This window comes from Chiloscyllium plagiosum, unplaced genomic scaffold (genome assembly GCF_037043375.1).
Source record: "Chiloscyllium plagiosum isolate Xiang-an unplaced genomic scaffold, Cpla_swu_hap1 HiC_scaffold_2, whole genome shotgun sequence".
Taxonomy (NCBI): domain Eukaryota; kingdom Metazoa; phylum Chordata; class Chondrichthyes; order Orectolobiformes; family Hemiscylliidae; genus Chiloscyllium; species Chiloscyllium plagiosum.
In genome coordinates, this window is record NW_028270140.1 from 103,057,546 (window position 1) to 103,082,506 (window position 24,961).

The 24,961-nt window shown below is 39.6% G+C and overlaps 1 protein-coding gene across 7 annotated transcripts in view; it reads left to right on the forward strand.

Annotated features, from left to right (window-relative positions):
- Positions 1–24,961, forward strand: part of kiaa0825 (KIAA0825 ortholog) — a 423,025-nt gene that overhangs the window by 266,030 nt on the left and 132,034 nt on the right. Inside the window, exon 20 of one of the 7 annotated variants that reach the window (XM_087999259.1) lies at positions 8,051–8,639. The exons of the other annotated variants lie outside the window; for them this stretch is intronic. Within the exon in view, the coding sequence (XP_087855385.1) occupies positions 8,051–8,057 (7 nt within the window). The 3' untranslated portion in view covers positions 8,058–8,639. Of the gene's footprint in view, positions 1–8,050; positions 8,640–24,961 lie in introns of those variants that run through there. 7 annotated transcript variants of the gene reach the window in all.

The following is a 24,961-nucleotide window of genomic DNA, read 5'->3' on the forward strand; positions in this document are numbered from 1 at the left end:
ACCCGCATGGCCCCAGCTATGCCTGCCTCTTCGTAGGATATGTGGAGGAGTAGCCATGGGCACCCGCATGGGCCCCAGCTATGCCTGCCTCTTCGTAGGATATGTGGAAGGAGTAGCCATGGGCACCCGCATGGGCCCCAGCTATGCCTGCCTCTTCGTAGGATATGTGGAACAATCCATCTTCCGCAACTACACTGGCCCCACCCCCCACCTTTTCCTCCGCTACATCGATGACTGTATCGGCGCCGCCTCGTGCTCCCACGAGGAGGTTGAACAGTTCATCCACTTCACCAACACCTTCCACCCCGACCTCAAATTCACCTGGACAGTCTCAGATTCCTCCCTCCCCTTCCTCGACCTTTCTATTTCTATCTCAGGCGACCGAATCAACACGGACATCTACTACAAACCGACCGACTCCCACAGCTACCTGGACTACACCTCCTCCCATCCTGCCCCCTGTAAAAATGCCATCCCATTCTCCCAATTCCTTCGACTCCGCCGCATCTGCTCCCAGGAGGACCAGTTCCAAAAACGCACAACCCAGATGGCCTCCTTCTTCAAGGACCGCAATTTCCCCCCCGACGTGGTCGACGATGCCCTCCACCGCATCTCTTCCACTTCCCGCTCCTCCGCCCTTGAGCCCCGCCCCTCCAACCGCCACCAGGACAGAACCCCACTGGTCCTCACCTACCACCCCACCAATCTCCATGTTCAGCGCATCATCCGCCGTCATTTCCGCCACCTCCAAACGGACCCCACCACCAAGGATATATTTCCCTCCCCTCTCCTATCAGCATTCCGTAAAGACCACTCCCTCCGTGATTCCCTCATCAGGTCCACACCCCCCACCAACCCAACCTCCACTCCCGGCACCTTCCCCTGCAACCGCAGGAGGTGCAAGACTTGCGCCCACACCTCCCCCCTCATCTCCCTCCAAGGAGCCTGACCTGCTGCGCTTTTCCAGCAACACATTTTCAGCCCCCCATAATAATATGCAATCCTTTAGGTGATCTGGTCTTGCCAGGTCCAGAAAGGTTTCAGTCCTGGTTGTAATGGCCCTTTTGCTTCCCCCATCACATTGCCAGGATGGGATCTTTTGTGATTGATCTCCAGTCAGATATTGTAGGTGGCATCCAGAAAGTTTAAAACCACAATGGACATTTCCAGGATATGCACCATCAGCGGTGTATCTGCCAGAGGGAGGCTGTTCAATGCATCCATATTCGCTGCTTGGCCTCCTGGATGGTGTTCCAATTTGTAATTATACACACTGAGACTAAAGGGCCCACCACTAATTCAGCTAGGAGCTCTGGTCACACCAACTTGACTTCTTTAAGTAGCCCTATCAGGGTACAAGAATATAAGTTGACTGAACACTGATTCCAGCACACTACCCAAAGTACATTCTGTGCTCTTCCACCTTCAGTGCTTCCTCTAAGTGGTAAATATGGATAAGCACGTGAAGTAGGGCATAGTTGATGTTCACCAGTAGGTTTCCTTGTCTATGTTTGACCAGTTGTTTTCAGATACTCCCAATTTCAGCGCAAGCCTCTGAGACATTTGTGAGGAGACCTTCGCAGGCTTTGATATTTTTGTTTCCAGTGCCTCAGCACGAAGTGGCTCATCCAGTTTTATTCCTTTGGTTAGACTGGAGGATCCATTTCATTGTCCTGCTCAGGTCAACTAATTCTATCCATAATATTTGGTATCAAGGAATGGTTGAAGGTACTGGATACCACAAAAGTTATGGACGTTACATCATTCTGGCAATTGTACTGATGACATTTGTTCCAGTATCAATCATATCCCTAGCCAAGCCATTCCGGTACGATTACAACACTAGTGTCTATCTGGCAATGTGGAAATGCATGTCATGTCAACAAAAAAAGGACAAAACCAATGCAATCTACACCACTATCAGTCTATTTTTCAATTACCAGCAACAACATTGTTATCAAGCAGCATTTGCAAAGGAATAATAGAGTCAATGACATTTAGGTTAGGATCTACCAGAGTCACTTGATTCCAGATCTCATTATACCCTTAAACATAAACAAAAGAACCGAATTCCAAAGTTGAGGTGAGAGACATTGTCTTGACATCAAAGCAGCATTTCAGTGAGTATGCAGTGAAGGAGCCCTGGAAAACCTGAAAGTCAGTGGAAATCAGGGTAAAATACTTAGTGATTTGAGTCATATCTAGAAGGGAAGATAGTTGTGTTTGTTCAAGGTCAACAACCTTAGTCCAAGGACATCTCTGCAAGAGTTGGTCAGGGTTGTATCCAAGGCCCAAATCTCTTCAGATACTTCATCAATGACCTTCCCTCCTGATGAAGGGCTCCTGCCCGAAATGTTGATTTTCCTGCTCCTTGGATGCTGCCTGACCTGCTGTGCTTTTCCAGCATCACTCTAATCTTGACTCTAATCTCCAGCATCTGCAGTCCTCACGTTCGCCTGTATAAGGCAGCCCCAAGTCCACTTCTTTCCAATGCTATTGAATTGCCAGCATATTCCATTTTCATATTTAGGAGTTTTAAAATGTTAGGGGAGAGGGTGTCTTCATCTTGAAGTCTGTTGTGCTTTACTCGTCTTCTATTGCACTTTATTGCTTCATTTGTACTGGAAGGCCTGTTATTAACTCTTCAGCTTCAGTACCTGACAATCATCCAATGGTGAACCTTTCTGTAGGACAATTAAAGGAATTGATTATGAGAAACTATATTCCCTGCAGGGATGCATTGGGACCCAGGAAATGTCCCAATCTTTGTTTCCCACATCTCCATTGAAAATTCTGGCTCTTATTTAAAATCTTCTAAAAATCCATGCAGAGCATTTATTTCATTCTATCATTCACTTTGTCAAGAGGATGTATTACTTTTTTTAACAATCCATGTTGACTATGCTTGAGCATCCAATGCATTTCTAAATGTATCCTAAATGAATTTAGAACTCTAAATGTTTGCCACAATGTATTCAACTCTTGCTGCATCCACTTCTGCACCAAAAAAAATATTATTATGGTCTTTATGCTAAAATATCAGCATTAGTTTGATGAAGAAACTAATTTGGTACTAGGGTCCAAAAATGTGTAAAATAGATATTAGACATTTTAGAATTCAAGTCATCATGTTATCCTTCTGACCATTGCACTTATAAATCTTTCATCTAATGCTAAGCAAACATAAATCATAAAAATAGAGATTATGTCAATCAAAAAATCATACCTTATGGGTTATTGTAGTTACAAATTGCTCTATAGGGAATTTTATTTCCTAGATTGCTTTTGGACGGCATAATTTTACTATACTGAGGTCAGGACAGCTTTTTTTCATGGTTCTCTGTACAAAAGTTTGTTCTACATTGTTCTAGAGACAACCTCTTTTACTTGCCTTCTTTTCTCTGTCATTGCTGTTTGGGCAGTTTCCATTTATTATTTAATAACGTTGGACAATTTATTTAAATTAAGTTTTATTTTTAGGATACATGTACAACTCTTCTACTCTCTGTTCTGATTAAGTTTCATTATTTGCTTTCCTAAAGATTCCAGTACATAGTAATCAGCATATTATAGTATATAATGGTTATTTTTAAAAACTATTTACTATAGAAGCAAATAGTCTATTATTGTGATATAAATATCAGGCAATTTTTGAAATAAGAAAGAAGTAATGATGATATACAAAAACACATTCATCAGATCAGATAAGTTATCCTAGAGTTATGAAGAAGAAAAAGCATGCTTTGGGTATTAGAAATGGTAATGAAAGAGTCATAGAGTACTGAAGAGATTCCACAGAACTGAAAGCATGTAAAGATTCATGGCTATATTTGAAATGGGGGCTGGTCAGATCTAGGTAACCATATTCTTACATCCGTAAATCATAGATGTTAAACTGAAATGAAGTTGAGGAATTATGGTACGGAATGAGGGAAGCAGAGCCACCTTATAAACTTTATTTACGTCTTTGGAGATAGTTACATATAAAATATAGATATCCCTAGAATATAATTTAATTGGATTTGACCTATGCTTAACCCCTCATTCATGCTTTGTTACCTCTAATTTGATAATTCCAATTCATTTCTAGTCACATTCTATCCTCTGTAAACTTGAGGTCATTCAAATCCCTATTATCCTAGTTTGAACTCATTCCAAATCCTGTTCACCCATTGACTTACCATAGCTCACAATTTTTTTTAAAGTTTGGTTTTAAAGTTCTCATCTAAAGCCTCATCCCTTATCTCAAATTCATGACCCATCAGTGGAATTGTAACTGATTGCCTGCGTGCAGATCATGAGATTTGGGAGTTAGAAAAACGAATATTGAACAAAGTAACTGGGACAAATTCCTGGAGAATGAACCTCAGGACTTAACAGCCCCAGTTGCATTTCTGAAGTGTATGTGTGATGCATGGGCTTCACCTCAATCTCCACCTGCTCCCCCATCCCCAATGGAAAAAAAAATCTCACAGACCCTTTTTCTTGAGCCAGGTGAAAATCATTGCATTACTTAATTGTTTAAATAAGGAGAAAGTGAGGACTGCAGATGCTGGAGATCAGAGTCGAGCGTGTGATGCTGGAAACTTGATAAAGGGCTCCTGCCCAAAACGTCAATTCTACTGCTCCTCGGATGTTGCCTGACTTGCTGTGCTTTTCCAGCACCACACTCTCGAATCTGATTAAATAAGGATATAATTGTATGTAGTTTCAACCTTATCAAAGTAACAGACCTATTTGTTTTGAAAATTAAATAAAACCCAAATATCAGAAACATTGTAAGAGGAAATTTTAAAACTACAATTATGGCAATAACTGATTAAATGTTTACTTCTATAATTGAAGTTCAATATATTCTTATTACACACAGTTTCAGCACAAACAGATCTATGAAATTTATTTTTGAACAACTTATGTAGAACAATCTACAACTCAAGATAAACTTTTGCTTGTGAATTCACACTGATTACAGAATTATTATATTAATAATAGCAGAGCAAGTTCTGTGATGCTGACCTCCCAGTTCAGAGCCATGCTGTTTGAGTGTGCCATTCGAGTAATTGCTCTAACCAAATCTCCAATTATTATTCCCTTCAGATTAAGTTTCCATTTTGAGTATGACAGTATTGAATTCATCCTTAAACCTGTTCTGGTTCAGTAATATTTTTGTGGACTGTATTTGACGTTTCGATTTAGCAGTTGGAAACCAGTTATCTGAATTGTGAGCTGACAAACTGTTTTCTCATACTAGAAATGCATTTTTAAACATTAAGAAACCTGCAACAGATAAATTTATTAAAGAGTGAGAGGAATGGTAATAAACTTCAATTGCATAGATTGGCTGATGAAATGTGCATACACATGGAAAAACATGAAGTGACTCATTCTTGGTGGTAATCAGTCCTTTACATGGAGGAAAATATTTTGAGCTACAAGTGTAGACTCAAAACATAAAAATAGCCTCAGGAGTACCTTGTTTCAAACAGAATTGTGAGGTAGTGCTAAAAGTTTCATGGCAAATCGCACTTTGCTCAGCCTTCCCATTGTAAAATTTAAAAATATTCAAAATGGTAGGAATGTTTGACACTGTAGGATCAAATGATGAAAAAGACAAGAGCTGAAACTCCTACACAGACAGATTCCATGATTCTATTATTTTGTCCAAACTAACAAAATTTAAGTAGATATAGTCATCATTCCTACATTCCTGAGGAAAACACTTTTAACCTCCAAAGGAATCTGGTAGAGCTGGAGAAGCCAGACTCCAAAACTGATGAAGAAATAATAAGAATTCTACAAAAACACTCCTGATTGATGAAAGATTCAGATTTCACAAACACAGCCAGTAAGTTGGTGAATCAATCTGTCAGTTTATAGCAATTTTAAAGAAGTTAGCAGAATTTTGTGAATTTGGAGACAACTTAAATTATGGACTAATGTGTGGTTTGGGATGTGAAGCAATCCAGAAGAGATTATTGATGGAAAGAAACCAAGACATAAAGAAAGCACTGGAAATAGCAGTCTCAGTGGAACTGGCAGCCAAGGAAGCTCAACAGCTAAATTCAAGTATGAGTTCAGAAAATGGTGGCTGGGCAAGTTTGCAAAATGACATCTGAACAACAAGCACCAACTCAAAACTGCCATTGGAATGGAAAAACAGGTCAAGCAGCAGCAAATTACGAGCTGCTATTAAACATATTGGCCATTGCTGGCGACTTCAACTGATACTGGCTCACTCCCTTATTGAATGGCAAACCAGTGAGAATGGAGGTGGGCACCAGAGCAGCAGTTCGATTGATAACTGAAAGTGTGTACCAGAGTATAGAAGCAGCTGAGTCACATAGTTCTACATGCCTCAAAAATTGTACTAAGAACATACACAGGCAAAATAGTAGCTTTTAAGGGGTTTTGTCATTGTAATTGTTAGTTAGACTGTCACTCTGAAGATTTGTCCTTAAATGTTACCAAAGGAAATTTCCCAGCTATGTTGGAAAGAATGTGCTTGGAGAAAATCAAATTCAACTGGGGCAAAGTAAATTTCTTGTCAGATTTTGAGACTGATCCATCACAAATTCTAAAGACAGATACTGCTGCTTTCAGTGGAGGTCTGAAAATCGTAAAATAGATCTCTGTGAAATTGAAAATCAAGAATGAGAATCAGGCAAAATGTTGCAAGGCTGGATCAGTACCTTATGCAATCAGACCAAAAGCCAAGGCAGAAATCAAACCAAACAAAAAGTAAAAATTGAACAAGGATGAGACATACAATAATGTGCTCAATATGCTCAACAGTGATCACTACACCTGTGACATTGGTAATGCATAATCAAGAGCTCACATGACAGTTGCAACTGAGCCAACAACCTTCAAGGAGCAGGTTAACGTTGAAGAAGCTCAAGAGGATAATACTGCATTGTGAAATTAGCAGATCAGATACAGCAGTACAACAGACAAAAGGATCCACACTAATTCAGCCAAATACCAAATATGAAATGAAGCAAAAAGAATCCAACATTGAGCTGCTTATCCACAAAAATCAGAGGACAATGGAAAATACACTTGTAACATTGAAGACCAAAAAAGCAGTGTTTCTTTGAAAGTTAATGCCCTTCCAGCACCTTTCGAACAAGTGCTTCAGAACAAGGAAGCTGATGAAGGTAGCATCACTGTACTATGCTCTGAGCTTACTAACCCTGATGTTCCCATAGAGTGAAGAAAGGAAACAGTGATATTTCGTCCAGTGGCAAGTATGAAGTAAAGCAAGTTGGTTCTATTGATGAACTGTCAATCTGCAGTCTGAAATGAGAAGATTTGAGAGAATAGCCAAACAAAGAGACCTAGGGATGCAGGTGCATAGTTCCTTGAAAGTGGAGTTATAGGTGAACAGAGTTGCAAACAAGAAGTTTGGCATTCTTGCGTTTATTGGTCAGTGCATTGACTAGAGGAGTTAGGCTGTCATGTGGTAACTTCACATGACATTGGTGAAGCCACTTTTATAATGCTGCATTCAGTTCTGGTCTCCCTGTTATAGAAAAGATGTTGTGAAATTTTAAAGGGTTCAAAAAAGATTTGCTAGAATGGAGGATTTGAGCTATAGGAAGAGGCTGAATATGCTGGGGCTTTTTTCCCTGGAACGTCAGAGACTGAGGAATGACTTTATAGAGGTTTATAAATGAGGGTTATGGATATGGTGAATAGCCAAGGTCTTCTTTCTAGGTTAGGGCAATCCAAAACTAGAGGGCATAGATTTAAGGTGAGTGGGGAAAGATTTAAAAGGGACTTGAGGGACAACCTTTCCTCGCAGAGGATTGTGCATGTATGTAATGAGCTGCCAGAGGAAATGGGTGGAGACTGGTACAATTACAGTTACAACATTTAAAAGGCATCTAGATGGGTACATGAATAGGAAGGGTTTCGAGGCATATGGGCCAAATGCTGACAAATGTCAAGGTAGCAGTGGAGTAGGGCTCCTCACCAGAGCTTGTCCACTCTGACCGCTTTTCTTTCTTTTTCTTCTTTGATCGCTTTTTCTCTTTCTTTCTTTTAATAGTCTATAGAGTTCATTTGTGGAGACAGAGACAGCAGTGGCTGGCCACAAGCTTACTGGTCACAATCGGTAGCATAGCAGTTTCATTGATATCTGGAGCGGTACCAGAGCAGGACCCTGCAACAGGTGGCTAATGCAGCAACAGAGCATGAACCCAAATGGCAGCGGTCAGGGCCGAAGTCTTGTGAGCGGAGCCGAAGCCTGACATGCCTGATGGAGATCAGCAGTGGTGGTCGGCAGCAGAGGCAGCTAGCCAACACAGGTGGATCTTAGCCCATTGCAAGAAAACATGCTCAGCACAGGGGAGAGCAAGTCCTGTCGGGGAAAGCCCAGCTTGGAGCATCTGAAGGACCATGGCTGAAGAAAGGACTGTAGTGTTTGACTTTTTAACTGTATTTCTTTATGCTAAGAAGACTGAATTGCTGAACGTTTTAACTTATATCTTTATTTTTCTATTTCTGTAATTAAGGTTTTGTACCTAAAATAGAGCCATGTAGAGACATTATACATTTTTCACTGTATTCTTGTACCCTATATCTGAGTACACATGACAATAAAGCCTAAATCTAAATGGGACTAGATCAGTTTAGGATATCTGGTCAGTATGGACAGTCGGACCTAAGGGTCTCTTTCTGTGCTGTATAATGCTATGACACTGCAATATACCTGTGATTCGGAACATTTGCAGACCATATCTTCAGTTAAAGTGAAAGAAATGCTAGTGGTCATCATGAAATCCTTGGATGACATCGTTGGCGAAGAGAGAGGAATGATAATCCTGGAGTATGAAGTGTCAAAGCCAAAAGTCAATTTTGTCTGGAAAAAGAACAATGTAGTACTTGGTTAAACTGACAAATATGTACTCCTGCATGCTGGAAAGCACTTTGCCTCATAGTACATGACAAGAATGAAAATGTGCTGGATTGTGTAGATATTTTCAGTTAACCTGTTCGGACATGTTTTGACACACCCCTTTAGTAGGTGGGATTATACTTGCAAAATAGTTGTCGATAGAGCAATTGCTAAAGTTGCCATCCAAGATCTGAACTTCAAAGCACAAAATGTCTGGAGCACAGAGATTAAAAAAGGTGAAAATAGATCTTCTGTAGGCATGTTTTCTCATGAAAACATTGATATAACTGTACTATAGATAAGTCATTACTGGAAGTAATTAGCAATTCAAAGTATTTAATATTGGCTGAAAATACTTTCTTAACGTTATGGATGACAAAAGAATTAGAAAGAGTCATATGTACGAAATATTGCAGTAAGGAACTGTAAACTAATTGACAACTCATCAAGTCACGACCAAGGACTCAGGATGGTATGCAGTGAAACAGAGACTTCTAAAATCAAAGCTACTGTCATTGCAAATGAAATGGTCAACCAATTTACCAAAGAATTACAAAACATTTCAACACTGAAGGGAAAGGAACTGCTGTTTTAAATGTGTAATGGAACAGCCAAATGAATGATTGTCTGGAGAAAAGGGAATGGCCAGTAAAACAACAAGAAAAATAAACAGGTGCCTGAGGTGTGCTAACTGCCATGTAGGAATCAATGATCTTACCTACTAACTGTTTTATTTAATTTATCTTAAATATTGTAAATGTTTTTATTGCAGGAATCTCTGATGTAAAGGGAAAGGGATGTTGCCCATTTGTGTAAGGATGGTGGACGTCTGTTTTAAGAGTCTGCTTACATGATGTCATAATGATGTCACTGGTCATTTTTGTGGGAAAAAATACAGCCTGGCTTGCTGCCTTGTAGAGGGAACATCTGAATAGCATTTTTGATATTTTAAACACTGTAGCCTCCTGGTCCTTCTTCCATTCTGCATCTTTGCAAGGTCAGCAAGGCATGGCAGCACAGTGGCTCAGTGGTTAGCACTGCTGTCTCACAGCGCTAGGTACCCAGGTTCGAGTCCCATCTCGGGCACCTGTCTGTGTGAAGTTTGCACGTTCTTCCCCTGTCTGCGTGGGTTTCCTCCCACAATCCAAAGATGTGCAGGTCAGATGAATAGCGATGCTAAATTGCCCATAGTGTTAGGTGCGTTAGTCAGGGGTAAATATAGGGTTGGGGAATGGGTCTGGGTGGATTGCTCTTTGGAGGGTCGGTGTGGACTTGTTGGGCCGAAGGGCCTGTTTTCATACTGTAGGAAATCTAATCTAAATTCTTAGAACGAAGAACTATGAAAATATAAAGCTGGGGAGACTTCATTTACACTGAAGTGGCACAACCATGGCCATTCAGAGACTACTGTTCAAAGGATTTCTTCTTTCAGAAAGTGCATTAACCGACAGTGATTGTCAAGTATTTGGAAAGCACTTCACCTATCATGGATTCCTCTACTGTCAATTGTTAGCATGCCATGGTTGCAGCTTAAGTACTTCTACCTTCTAACTCTACTAAGAGGTCGGAAGAGAACCAATATCACTGGCAAAAACTCAAAAGCAGCAGAAGGGATAATATCCACAACAGGACCAACCACTTGCTCTTCCACAGTGGTCATAGGGGAGGCACTGAAATTTAACTAGAATGATGCAGTATAATCAACACAGAATACTAAAGCCTCAGGAGGCTCAGGCTCTGAAGTCACTTTTATCATGTGGAGCCTCCTGAGGCTTTAGTATTCTGTGTTGATTATACTGCATCATTCTAGTTAAATTTCAGTGCCTCCCCTATGACCACTGTGGAAGAGCAAGTGGTTGGTCCTGTTGTGGATATTATCCCTTCTGCTGCTTTTGAGTTTTTGCCAGTGATATTGGTTCTCTTCCGACCTCTTAGTAGAGTTAGAAGGTAGAAGTACTTAAGCTGCAACCATGGCAGGCTCAGGCTCTGAAGTCACTTTTATCATGTGGAGCCTCCTGGAACAAGATCTCTTTTTAAATGAAACAGGTGGGCATGCATTGTCAATGAAGGGCTGGGCTTTTGCCCGAAACGTCGATTTTGCTGCTCCTAGGATGCTGCCTGAACTGCTATGCTCTTCCAGCACCACTAATCCAAAAAAAAATGGATTGTCAATGGTTGACAAGGTGCCTTTCACTGATCATCTCTGCCTGTACCCAAGATATATGCTGTCTTCTGCGAGAAGGGAAAGCAAAGAGATGAAAATCTTTGTAATGTCTTCTTCGGAGAGGAGGGAAGGACACTATTTGTGGTGGACAGATGTGAGTCATGGGTAAGAGAGTGGCTGATGGTGAATGTGTGTTGGTTGATTGAATCTATAATTGATCAGTTGAGGATAAGTGCAACTGCAAGCTGTCTTCTGATGAGTGCTGTGCAAGGGAATGCAGGCAAATTGACATGTGAGGCTTGGCACCTGAAACTGTTATGCCACTCATCCGTTACACTTTCCTGAGGTCCTGGATTCTCTCTGTACACTGTCTCTGTAGTGGAAAGAGCACACTTCTGCTGTGACTTTGTTGGCCACTTCCGATGATTTCAATGTGTGTGATACTGGAAAAGCACAGCTGGTTAGGCAGCATCCAAGGAGCAGGAGAGTTGATGTTTCAGGCATAAGCCCTTCATCAGGATTCCACTCTACACTCGCAACCTATACTCCCTGCAGTCAGCCATGCCACAGCTCAGGGTCATACTCTCTCAGATGTGCAAAGGACCTCTGCTGTTCTTCATCCTCAGAAGAACTCACACCCTCAACAAATACCTTTTCTCCACCATGTCAGAAATCAAGGAATATAAGTACACTAAACTTTCATGTACTTACCTCTCAACTTGGGATTTCTCAACCATTACAGAAGCTTCTCCCAGCCTCCAGATCATTTGGATGCCGTAAGCCACACGGCTTCTCCAACCACCACTACCGCAGTGAACAATGACATCCACCCTACTGACCGTAGCCACTGCTGACTTTGCCACCTCTGCGATTGCCAGCCAGACGACTGCCTCCACGATCGCCAGCCAGAGAACTGCCTCCACGAGCAATGGAAGATCTACTGCTGCCACAAATGTTGCAAGATCCACCACTGCCGAAACCAACTTCTGCCTCCGTTGTTGCCGTTGCCACTGTTGCAGCCACTCCGCCCCCACCAACGTCTCTCACCAGAGCACAGCTGATGACATTGCCTCCGTCACGCATTCTGTCACTTCCACCTCCGTAGTTGCCACCGCAGCAACCATTTCCAACCCCACCAACATCACTAACGTGGACACTGCCGATGTCACTTCTGTTCCGCAGATCCCACAGGCACAATTTAGCCCCCACCCCTCACTGTCAGGTGAGCGTCACTTGTGTTGGTGATGTCACCGTCAATCACACAACCCCGCCAACTGCAGTGATAGTCTCCACCCCCACTCCCAGCTCAACTTCTACACCAGGTCCTAGCTCCCAGCAAAGGCCTCACCTTCATCACCCTATGCACTGGGATCATGGAATTCGACACGTGTTGTGACATCAAACACTTCTTTCGCCACCTCCACCTCCAAGTTTAATTTTTCCACTATGACTCCCGCCCACTGTCCGAGAACCCCTTCTCCCGCCTCCAACATACCCCATCCACCTGAACACTCCGGGCTGGTCTGTTACCTGCCCTCAATCTCTTCATTTCCAACTGCCGCTATGACATTGATCGCCTTCCTGATGAAGGGCTTATGCCCGAAACATTTACTGTCCTGCTCTTCAGATGCTGACTGATAAGCTGTGCTTTTCTAGCACCACACTCTTCGACTCTGATCTCAAGCATCTGCTTTCCTCACTTTCTTCTACTTCCATTGATTTGTTCAGGTTGAAATGATTTTCTTGTTCCTTATGGAGAAATTTTCTTTTGGCACCCATCAGATTCCACAGCAGGATGGGTAAGAGTGAGAACCTTGAGGAGCAGCCCTTCCAGGTCTCCTCTTTATTGCCCCATAATCAAAAATGAATTAAGCTGAATGGCTTAAGTCTGCTGCTGTGGTCTAATAGTCTAAAAATCAAATTGTGGGTGAGTTATTGATCTCATGACATGATGCCTGTTAATAGAAATCCTTCCTTTGAAATAATAGACATGTCTTTACAGGAGTTACAATTTTCAAGGTGGAGTAGGTGTATAAATACTGTGGGTACAAGAGCATGTCTGAGGACGGCTGTTGTGTGACTTATTTCCTGACTCCTCAATACAGTATCTGTCCACCATTGACAAGGCACATGTCAGGAGTGTATTAGAATACTTCCCACCTGCCTGGATGAGTGCAGCTGCAACAACAGTCAAAAAAATTGTCATCACTCAGGACAAAGAAGCCCACTTGATTTGCACCATATCCGCAAACATTTTCTCCTTCCACCTCTGATGTTCAGTCATAGCAATGTGAAGCGTCTACAACATGCACAACAGAATTTCACCAATGTTCCTTAGCCTCCTCTTTTAAAACCATGACCACTATCTTCTAGGTGGACTAGGATAGCAAATACATGGGAATACCACCATCACCTGAAAGTTTTATTTCAAACTATTCACTATCCTAGCTTGAAAATGTATTGCTACTCCTTTGGTTTTGCTGGAACAAAATCTTGCAACTTTCGCCCTACATCATATAGACTGCGGTGGTTCAAGAAGACAACTCACCATACCTTCTCAAAGACAACGAGACATGGGCAATAAACGTTGGCCCAGCCAGTGAAGCTCAGATTCCCAAATTAATGTTGAATAAATCCTGGCTGGGGTGTCCAAAGATGAACTGGTAAGAAACCTTGGTAAAGCCTGCATTGAGAAATTGGACTTTCAACTCAAAAATGGTCCTGCTTTTATAAAAGGCACTAAGTGTCTATGATTCTATCCAAAGTCTACAAATTAAAGAAGTTATGGTTTACCTTTCTAAATCACTAGTGAGGCCTCAGTTTAGAATATTGCATCCAATTTGGGACACCATACTGTAGAAACAATGTCAAGTATTAGACTGCAGAGGAGATTTACCAGAATAATATTAATTATAAGTGACTTCAGTTATGTGAAGAGATTAGCAAAGCTGAATTTGATCTCCCTAGAACAGAGTGTGTTACAGGAAATTTAATTGAGGTATTAAAGTGTTTTGCATTTCAGAAGAAACACAGTAAATCGAATAAGGAGAAACTGGTTCCAGTGAGTGATGATAAAAGAACTCCAGATTAAGATAATTAGCAAAAAAAGAAGGTGACGAGAGGACTTTTTTTTTCCTTTCTCAGGGAGTTGGTGTGATCTGGAATGGAGTGTCTGAAAAGTGACAATTCTGCTATGCATCTGCTTTGTTTAATGTGTGTGTGTGTAAGTCCCTCTGGCAGGATCAATATATTTAGGAAGTGAATGGGGGGGTTTAAGTTATGATATTTCCTCTGAATTTCTCTCTGAAATTTTCCACTGAAAATTCAGAGGAATAGAGAACTGAATCTCTCTCCTCAATATTCCAAGACACCTGCAAAAAAATTGTATGATGTGTGCGTTTTCAAATTAAGTTCTTAATTTAAGCAACATATAACTGATCTATTTTCTGAAAAAACTGATTTACTTTAAGAAGTTTTTCACTACCTAAATATTCATGTCTATTAATGAACAAATTGATGTTCCCTGGCTTTGCTGAGGAGGTAGTAATACTTTAACACAAAACTTGTAATTCACCAGTGTAGATTAAAAATGCATTATTTGTACACATATCAATGTGGTTGCCATACAGCTGTGGCATTCATGTCATTAACATTCACGCAGCATAATAGGGAGTTATGGTGCAGCAAATGGTCAGAAGTCTTCAGACATCCATCAAAATATGATAGATTGATGAAATATCTTATTTTCCTTTCATTGAAATGGAAGATGCAAAACAATTTCAATTCAATTATAATTTAACATGGATGCAAAATGAACTTTCTGAAAACATCCCCAGTTTCCTTAAATTTGGTGACAAATTAATGGTGAATTTTTTTCGCAACATCCTAATTGTGACAGGTATACAGCATTTTAAACTTAAAAGTTAATGTATAACAACACTTATGTGATATGCTCAACTGTTTTTAATGTTTGAATATTGAAAAAGCAACTTTTCTGTCAGGTATTTAAAAACTTTTTAGGTTTCACTGGCTGCAAGACAATGGTATTTATTGCTACAGGCATGCATTAAGATATGCTTGCATAGAATTTTGCTTTTCTTGAATGAAGTGGCATCAATGTATAACATGACCCAGCTCTCCATTCAATGTCTCTTTCAAAATCTTCCGGATATCATTACACGTAGTGCAAGGTTGCTTCGAATATGCACCTCACGTTTACAGTTTAATTTCAGTTTTAGCTGATTCTCTGGTCGGTGGTACAGACAGGACCTGATGCTTATCTGCAATATAAGTATTCAAAAAGTAACTTGAACCCCAGTTTACACATTTCTACTATCTATTCTCTTTGAATATTTGAGGAGTGTCCAAGACCAGCAGTTTTCAAACTTTTGAGTTCAGAATAATAGCAACAGCTCAAGTTCTCATTATTTGTGTAAAACAAGAACATTATCTCCATACCTTGCCTGAACATCAAATCCTTCAGACTTCATTATTAAAAATTGTCAGATATATGGTTGTTCAGATTGGGAATATAGCTGTGACAAATCTAATTTGAAGATATCATGGGTTGTGCTACTTATTGCCCATGATAGTGAAATAAATTATGAAGCGTATACCTAATAATTAAGTTATTTTGTTAAATAAAACGCCTATAATTCAGAATGCTTTCTTGAAACATTTCCTTGGTAAAGACTCCCCTTTATTGCTTTCAGGAAAGATGGAGTTAAAATGAGGCTTCTCAGTTATCCACTGTGATCATGTTGTCTACCGTGTCCTGATCTTGATCTGATCTTTTGAGCAGAATATTGCAACAATTGCAAGAAATTGACAGAAACCATCTCTGTGAATATGTCAATTCTGTGCAATGATGACATGCCCCTCCTTTCATTGAACATGGACAACCCTGTTATGGCAGAACCGGGACTATGTTATTAATGGCAGCCAAATAAGGGGCTGCCATCTGGGTAATTAGGCCCAACTAGCAACCAACTAAATCAGAGAGATAGCAATTCAGCAGCACTACCTCTGGGGTTGCAACTAAAGGAAGAGGACACATTGATGGAGATGCACTCTCAAAGTAAGCTGAATAGGGTGTGAGTGTACAAGATACAGTCAGACATGCCCCAGTGAAGTATGGGCATTACTGAGGGCAGGTAGTGGTGATGAAGTGTGCGAGGTCCTTGTTACCCTGGGCTGACGGGAACATCTACAGGGACCAAAGACCTTAACAGAGAGAGCTCTGGAGGCTGAGTCCTTGTGTACATTTAAGGCTGAGAGAGCTTGATTTTTGATCAATATAAGAATCAAAGTGTACGGGGAAAGGTGAGGAATGTCAGACCAGCCTGTTGAATGGCGGACCAGCTTGAGGGATCGAATGGCCTACTCCTCTTCCTATTTCTTATGGTTTTATGCTCTAAAAAAGTAGTTCTGAGGTCACTGATGTTTTCCTGGCAGTATATCTACATGTGGAGTGTGCTCTTCCTGCTAATAAAATGCATGCAGAGGCAGGAATACACTAATCGGATTCTCAAGTGGCTTGATTGGGTAATTACAGTTGTTCATAGAACAATAATAAATATATTTTTCATCTGTTTGGCTGTTATGGCACAGTGATTGTGTCCCGACCTCTGAGCTGCAAGACTCAGGTTCAGATCCCCCACATTCTAGAAGTGTGGCATAACATCACTAAACACGTTCATTCAAATATCTATCCATTGCCTGACCAGAGCTGTATCTTAATAGGATGATTAAAATAGTTATCCTTTATTAACAATGATAAATTATATAAGGAATTTATTTTTCAGCTTTTTAAGAAATCTTGTTTACAGCTTCAAACTTGCACTTTATCTTTCCAGGTAATTACATATATTTCTAAAAGGGAGTGATCAGAACTGTTTCAAAAGTAAATCATTACAACAACCTTGCGCATGTATCACCAGGCTTGGCAATTTATTTTAGTTTGTATTCATTTTAAAATTTCATTCATTTGTTAAGCTTTAAGAATTTGTTTTGATATTGAGTTATTATTAACTAAAACTCATAACTCCAGATGTTTCAGCTTCAGGTTTGTAACTAATTCATGGTACATCATCAATTATGCACACTTCCTTATCCATTACATCTATTTTTTCTAGAGTCAAGTAAATGCCAATTTAAATAAACCTGTTATTAAGGTAAAAGAAATGACCATTGTAAGCAATAAATAGAGGGCAAAGTACTCTTGCTTTGTTGCAATTTGCCACTTATATTGGTTGGAAATAGAGGTTTGATCTTAAAACCATGCCCTTTAAAAGTAAAATATGAACAAACTCATGGATATACAAAATAGGAGCAGAAGTAGATCATTCAGCCCCTTGAAATTACTCCACCATTCAATAAGATCATGTTTTAACTGTTTATGTTTTGAATTCCACATTCACAACCACCCCTGATAATCTTTTATGTCCTTGCTTAACAAGAATTTATCTCCCTCTGTTTTAAAAATGTTTAATAGCTCCAAAAAGTCACGCAACGCACTGAAAGAAAATAAATTCTCCTTACTATCTACCTTAAAAAAATTATCTCTAATCTTAAAACAGTATCTTCTCGTTCTGGACTCATCCACAGGAGGAAATATCCTTCCTATGTCCACATTGTCAAGACCATTCAGGATCTTATAGACTTCAATCAAGTCACTCCTCATTCATCTAAACTCCAATGGAAACAAACCCAGCATGTCCAAACTATTCTCATAAGAGAATTCAATCATTGCACGTATCAGTAAACTGCCTCCAATGCATCATTCCTTAAAAAAAGAGACTAAAACTGTGCACATTGTTTGAGATGGTGCCTCAGTATTGCTCAAAGGTTGACTGTATAATTTCCACTGGTGTCTGACAATCAGCCTTATGAGGTCGTTTAACTCCTTAATTGGCTGTCCATTGCGTGTAGATGGGTAGATATCCTTGTGCTCATCTTGCATTCAAAGAAATGGCCTGTGGCAAAACAGTGCTGGCAGCATGAAGTTTTGCAGCCACCTGCTGACCTGCCCCTACATAAGGTTGAACATCCTGTTCATTTTAGACTGCCAAATCATTTTAGATAATAATTATTATACTGGAGTAGCAACCCAAATGCTGAGTTCAAATCCCACCATGGAAAATGGTAAAATTGAATTCAAACTGTTAATTTGTGGTTCCTGATACCTAATGAACTGTTGCATAAGTGCAACCAATTCACTGATCATCTTAACTAAGTCTGAAATAAAAGCAAAATGCTGGAAATATTCTGCAGGTCAGGCAGCAGCTGTGGAGAGAAAATTAGTTAATGTTTCACATAATGATGACAATTTATCAGAATGAAGTCTGACATGCACATGATTTCAGTGCTGCACTACATGGTTGACTTAATACTGTCAGGGATATTGTTTGTTTCACACCTCAACACTTTTGTTTTTCGTTTTGGGAAATAGTAGAAAATGTTAGTTGAATTAGCAGGCTGACTTCCACTTCAGGATAATGAGGGAGGTATAACATAGGTCAGTGGTCCTGAAATCCCAAGAAGTAGTAGTAGAAACAAACCAAAAGACATAAAAAACATTTTCTTAGCTACCATCAGTTCTGAGGAAGTGTCACTGGACCCACAACATTAACTCTGATTTCTCTCAACAGATGCTGCCAGACTACTGAGTTTTTCCAGCAATTTCTGTTTTTGATTTTGTTACCTATCAACTGTTTCCAGCAAGAAATTAGTATCTCATTTGTATGACTCCTTTCCCGTGTTTTCAAGCAATCATGTATTTCAAAATATATGGCTTGTGTTCCATAAAGGATACTGGATAAACAAAAAGCTTTATTACAAATTGTTCTTTATTAATTCCACTCAAAATCACTACCCTGTACATGTAAGAAGACTAACATCTGGATGCGCATTAATGTTAGTATGGTATTCTTCATCCAGGAGTGTTAACTCTCTGCATCAAGGTGACAGGCCAGAAATAGCAGAAACATCCAATCATACTCAAGTGAATTCGAAATAACCAATTCAGATTAATCTGAGTTGTAAATTGTGTTTTCTTTTAATGTAAAATTTTGATTAGAATTCATTGAAATATTTGGTCATAAGTATACTATAACTCTATTAATGAAAACAACATTCTTATAAATGGCAGAAGTGCACTTATGAATACTTTATAATTGTATAATACCTTGTAACCAACAAGAAGCTAAAAACTGCATGAGCTGTGGCCGTAAGGAAGAAAGGTTATCACAGATGTAACTTAATATTGTTCTTTTGCAATTAATTCTTACAAATTATTTTTGCCGAATAGAAATGTTAACTGGTAGAAATTTGTACTTTTTCATAAAACATTAATGGCATTTTTTATTATATGTATTAAATAAAGCCTAATGGATAAGTTATAACCTAGGTATTCTGCATACATGCATATGTTGCCTCAGCAAATGGTCTTGAGTAATTGTGAAGTTTAAAAAATAGCCTGATTAATAATGTAAAGTACTGGCAAATGCTTAATTGCATTCTTCATTGAATCTGACACATTTAGAACTGAAGTATATCAACTGAGAATTTTATAGTCTAAATCCTAAACTAAAAAAAAATGTTTTTCATAATATCCCGTTATCACCTGTTTCCATGGCAACAGGCCTATTTGTCTGAGCATTCTGTCCATAGTTGAAGCCACATCCAGCAGTGTCGGCAAAACATCCAGATACATCAAAGATGAATTCAATTTGATTTGGTCAATTAATGTAAGAACAGCAGCTGAAGGGGGCTAAGAGAGGGCAGTTATTTAGGGTAGACGAAACCTCTTACAGTGCAATACATAGTGGGTGTGTGGGGAGGGAATTTAGCAAGCTGTCAAAGGCATTATCAGAGGAAAGTCTAGGGCCTCTTACACCTAACAGATATGAAGCTGTCAGACAAAGAATAGCACTATTCATTAAATGACACTTCTGTGCTCCCTCTCTGCAAGCCTGCAGTGAAGAGAAACAAGCTGGGAAGCTACAGAGATAGGCACTTTATACATCTGCCAATGATGATGGACACATAGAGCAATTATGTAGATACAAAAGCTAGACAAGAACCAGATCAGCAGTATGTTGATGCTAGATGCCTTAGTTTTATTTAACTGAGGTGAAAAGAGATTTAAAATGAACACTTCAGTTACTTTCTGTATGTTTGAATGACTATGGCTGACAACTAGTGCAAAGTACCTGGGAGATCCCAAGGGGTCAGTACCTTTTAAGAAACTTATGCGTAAGTCATGATGATTTGATTTAGGACCCATTATCAACATTCTGTTACTTATATCTGCATGATCTTGCACTGATTGATACCGATTCTGCAGCCATGCGCTCTATAATACGCTGTCAGGAAATGCTGACAGATGCAATGAGAAAACAATAAATGCAGGGCAGCAGTAATGTAAAGGTCTGGCTGGGTTGTATGAAAACTGATAGCTGGGATATTGGCTTCTGTGTTACCATATACACCAGCCCCTCTGAGAATTTAGCTAGTGAGTGAATTAAAATGGTCTCCAGGTAGATGGCAGGGATCTTCATTTCAAGAAGACTTCACCTTCACTGAAGAATTGTGATATAAGATATACCAATAAGAAATCAAAGAACTAGATTTTTCAGAAAATTAAATATCTGTGAACAGTAGGCAATATAACAGGCTGTTTAATTGGTACTTACTGCTTTAATAAAGCAGCTCTTTGTTTTTTTAATCTATATACTTTTTGAATCAGCCTTTTAAAGTAAAATAAATCCTCAGCTGATTTTGTTACCTCAATTTCAATTTCCTCAAAATCAGGTAATAGTTTAGAAAACTATAGTCTTTTAAATGATGTTTAATTATCATCATTGCCATGACTAATTTGATAAATCATAATGTGCATATTAACATTTTTGATACATGCATATTGTTAGTTCACATATCTGACCATAAGTGAAATATAAATGCAAGAACTCAGGGAGGCAAAGAAAGTATTGAGTCAATTGAGATTTTTTTTGGCTGAGCTATATTGCCTGAAAGAATAGAAGCAAGCTTACTAGTTTTTTTTTAAAGGAAATTGGATCTCTGCTTAATAAGGCAACAGTTTGCAGGGCTTTTGGGAAGAAACAGCAAGTGAAACTAATCAGTAGCTCTTTCAAAAATTGTGGCTCAGGCACAATGGGTCAAATAACATCTTTCTGTGCTGTATAATTCAATGATTCTATTAAAAAAAAATCTTTCTTTGAATGTCATAAAGGCATCGAGTTATCATTTGAATGCACCAATGTTCTCACCTCTAACAGCTCACCAAATAAGGTCATAGTATAGTGCAATACAGAAGGAGGCAGTTCAGCCTGCTATATTTGTGCCAGCTCTTTTGTTTTATTTGTTCATGGGATGTAGGCATTGTTGGCTAGACCAACACTTACTGCCCATCACTAATTGCCCTGGAAAAAATGGTGGGAGTTTCTTTCTCTTTTGAAGTGCAATCCAATTAGACCTTCTCCCCTGCTCTCAGATACGTTTGCAATTTAAAAAGTATTTATCAAAATTTCTTTTGAAAGTTAGTACTAAACCTATATCCACTACCCTGTCCAGCAAAATGCCAAGTCCTAGCACTTTGTCCTTAAAAATTGTGTTCCTCATTCGCCTCTGTTTCTTCTGCAGTCATGTTAAATCTGTGACCTCAGGTTATCGATCATTTAGCTAATGAAAAGTGTATTTATTATCTTAATTCAGCGATGTTTTGTAATTGTGAAATACTTCAATCAAATGTAAATGAGGTCTGCATACAAAAGAAGGAATGTTTGAAATTTATGGTTGACAATCAAATGTTTAATTGAAGGAAAAATGACTCAAATCTTAGCAGAATGTTTAACTTAACACTAACATGAAATGTGATTAAGTTTCCTTACATTAGAATTCATAACATCTTAATCATTTTTCATGGATTATTTGTTTTGGACATAGCAACAGTAGGCTGCTTCAGAGCATTAAACAGTTGCTGTCTTTATAGAAATTCTTTCTTATGTCTTTAGGTGTTTCAAATCATAGTAAAGGTATAATTAAGATTTTTTCCACTGATTCAGTTAGAACGGCATAACCTTTTGTGGTTTTGAGCCATAAGGACTAGGAAGCCTAGTTTGATCCTTTATATTTTCACAGTCAGCGAAACATTATTTTCACTACGCAAACTGACATTTATTCTCCATCTCTGTTTGCACTTGAAAAGATGATGACGGACCTTCTTCTCAAAGTTCTGCTAGTGTTCATGTGTTCCACAGTGCTCTTAGAGGGTTCCAATGTCTCTACCTAAATTAAAGTAAAGCAACATTCTCCCAAGAAAGAACGGTGTGTGATTTACTCTCCTTTTCCTTCTTGTTGGTGGATAATTAATGATTGGGAAGAAACTGTCAATGAAGTCTTGATGGATGCATTCTGTAAAACCTGACATCTGAGTTTTTAATGCATTCTGAAATGATTTGTAACTTTCCCACTGATTCGAATATATATTAAATGTAATTAATTTACCATAGGCAAAACGTTTTGATCTCTGGATCATTGGAGAACAGATGTACAATTGAAGAATTGAAGTCAGGACTTTCACAGGGCTCTGACTTGCAGACCTGTGTATTAATATTCAAAGACTGGACCTTTAATATGATAAGTGACACAACAGGATGGATGTTCCACCTTTAGCACTGATAAATTTCCCGAGCAGGTGCTCTGTTGCATATTTCTTTAACAGTGAAGATTGGAAGATATCTGAGGAAATGCATCTTGTTGGGAGAATCTTCGAGTGTGCCCTGCTCATCATTTCCACTACTCAGAAGATTCAGGCCCAGATCTCTTTTAAAACCCCTCTGCCTATGAATCAACCTGGTGGGGGAAAAAAAAATCACATTAGAAATCTTAATTTCTTTTTAAAAAAGCATTAGAAATTCACCTTCAGGAGTGGGAAACAATCAGGAGTAATTGTCTAATTTTTCTTCCATTAGCTGGACTCTTCCTAGTGCCTGAATAGTGGGCAGAGGGGTAGGGGAGACAGTTGAAAGAATTATGAGATCAGCAGCTTCGAGCTTCTCAAAGTAGAGATCAAAATGTCCAATTTAATAACAACTCAAGAATCTTGCTAGTGAGCAGTGAGAAGCCTATTTGCACACATTAATACCTCATTATTAGTTTCTCTGGGCTTACTTAAATGTAATTTTCCATTCTGCCATCCAACAGATGGACACAAGGTGAAACAATTCCTGAGAAGAAAGCCAGAGCAGCCAGGAGTCATGGAGTTTTGAATCCGATGCAGACTCGCCTCACCATACCTTCATAGCAGATGACATTAAACTTGGAAGAATTGTAAACTGTGAGGAGGACAGTATAGAACCCTAAAAGGTCATTGGAGTTGGTGGAGTGGATGGATAGGTGGCAGAGGGGGTTCAGTCCAGAAACATATGAAGTCATGCACTTTGATCGGAAGGACATTACAATACAAATTAAGGGGTGTGGTTCTAAAGGGGGTGGAGGAACTGAAGGATGTGGGTGCATATATCCACAGATCATTGAATCAGGCAGGGCAGGTGGAGAGAACAGTTAATAAAATGGTACCAGGAATGAGAAACTTCCTTTATAAGGAAAGATTGAAGAATTTGGGGCTGTCCTCCTTGGAAAGAGGAAGGCTCAGAGGAGATTTGATGGAAATTTTCATAGGCCAATTGGATAGATAGGGAGAAGTTGTTCCTGCTTGTAAAATAAGAAAATTATAAATTGATTCAAAATGATGTGCAAATGTGGAAAGGGTGATAAAAGAAAAAAAACTTTCACACAACTAGTTAAGGTATGAATTGTCAGTAAATTGGTGGAGACAGGTTCAACTGAGGCATTCGAGAAGGCATTGGATGATTATTTGGACAGAAATTGCATGCAGAGATATGGGGGAAAAGCAGGAGATAAGCACCTGATAATAACATGGGGCAGACACATTGGACCCATTGGCCTCCTTTTGCATTATAACAATTCTGTGATTCTGCAGATCTCTGATATTCTTAAATACAATTCTTCACTTCTGTGCTGCACTTCGGAATTTGTCAGCATCTATCATTGAACTGCTGTTACCATTTACACTTTGTATGCGGGGACAGGCAGCAGTCTCATAGACATGACCAACGTGCATCTCCTAGCTTCTTGCTTGCTCTCTTCGTGCTTACATACTTTGCCTACTTGCATGTTCATTGCACCCTTGCCATGTCTTCTTTTGTCATTTTGGACTGTGCCCTTTAATCAGTGCTTAAATGTTCACAATACTGGCAATTTGACTTGCTTTTTAGCACCAAAACAAAGCCAGGCAGCTTTTTTTTATGGTTGTCAGCAGTCATCATTCAAGGGGTTGGGCATGTGCAATGTATAAATGCATGTGGCACTGTTGTACATCAGTCTTACGCTTGCAGCATGTGCACACAGATTATGCTGCAAAGACACTGAATGTCCTTCAACCAAATGGCTACATCTGCATGTTTAAAAAGAGTACTCCTCAGTCAAGTCAAGTAAGCCACCCTGCAGTCAGGCACAGAAAGTTAAGGGCAACCTCTGATATCAGTCCAGGGGTTTAGTCACGGTCAGTTAACCTTTTGAGTCAGGAATCTCTCCTCATAGTAGGTGAGGAGTTGAATGTTGGCCATTCCACTATCTAGGAGAAAGTGAGGGCTGCAGATGCTGGAGATCAGAGCTGAAAATGTGTTGCTGGAAAAGCGCACCAGGTCAGGCAGCATCCAAGGAACAGGAGAATCGCCGTTTCGGCCTGAAGAAGGGCTTATGCCCGAAACGTCGATTCTCCTGTTCCTTGGATGCTGCCATTCCACTGCCATTCCACTATCTATCTTGGCCCTTACTAGCCTGTTCTGGGCAAT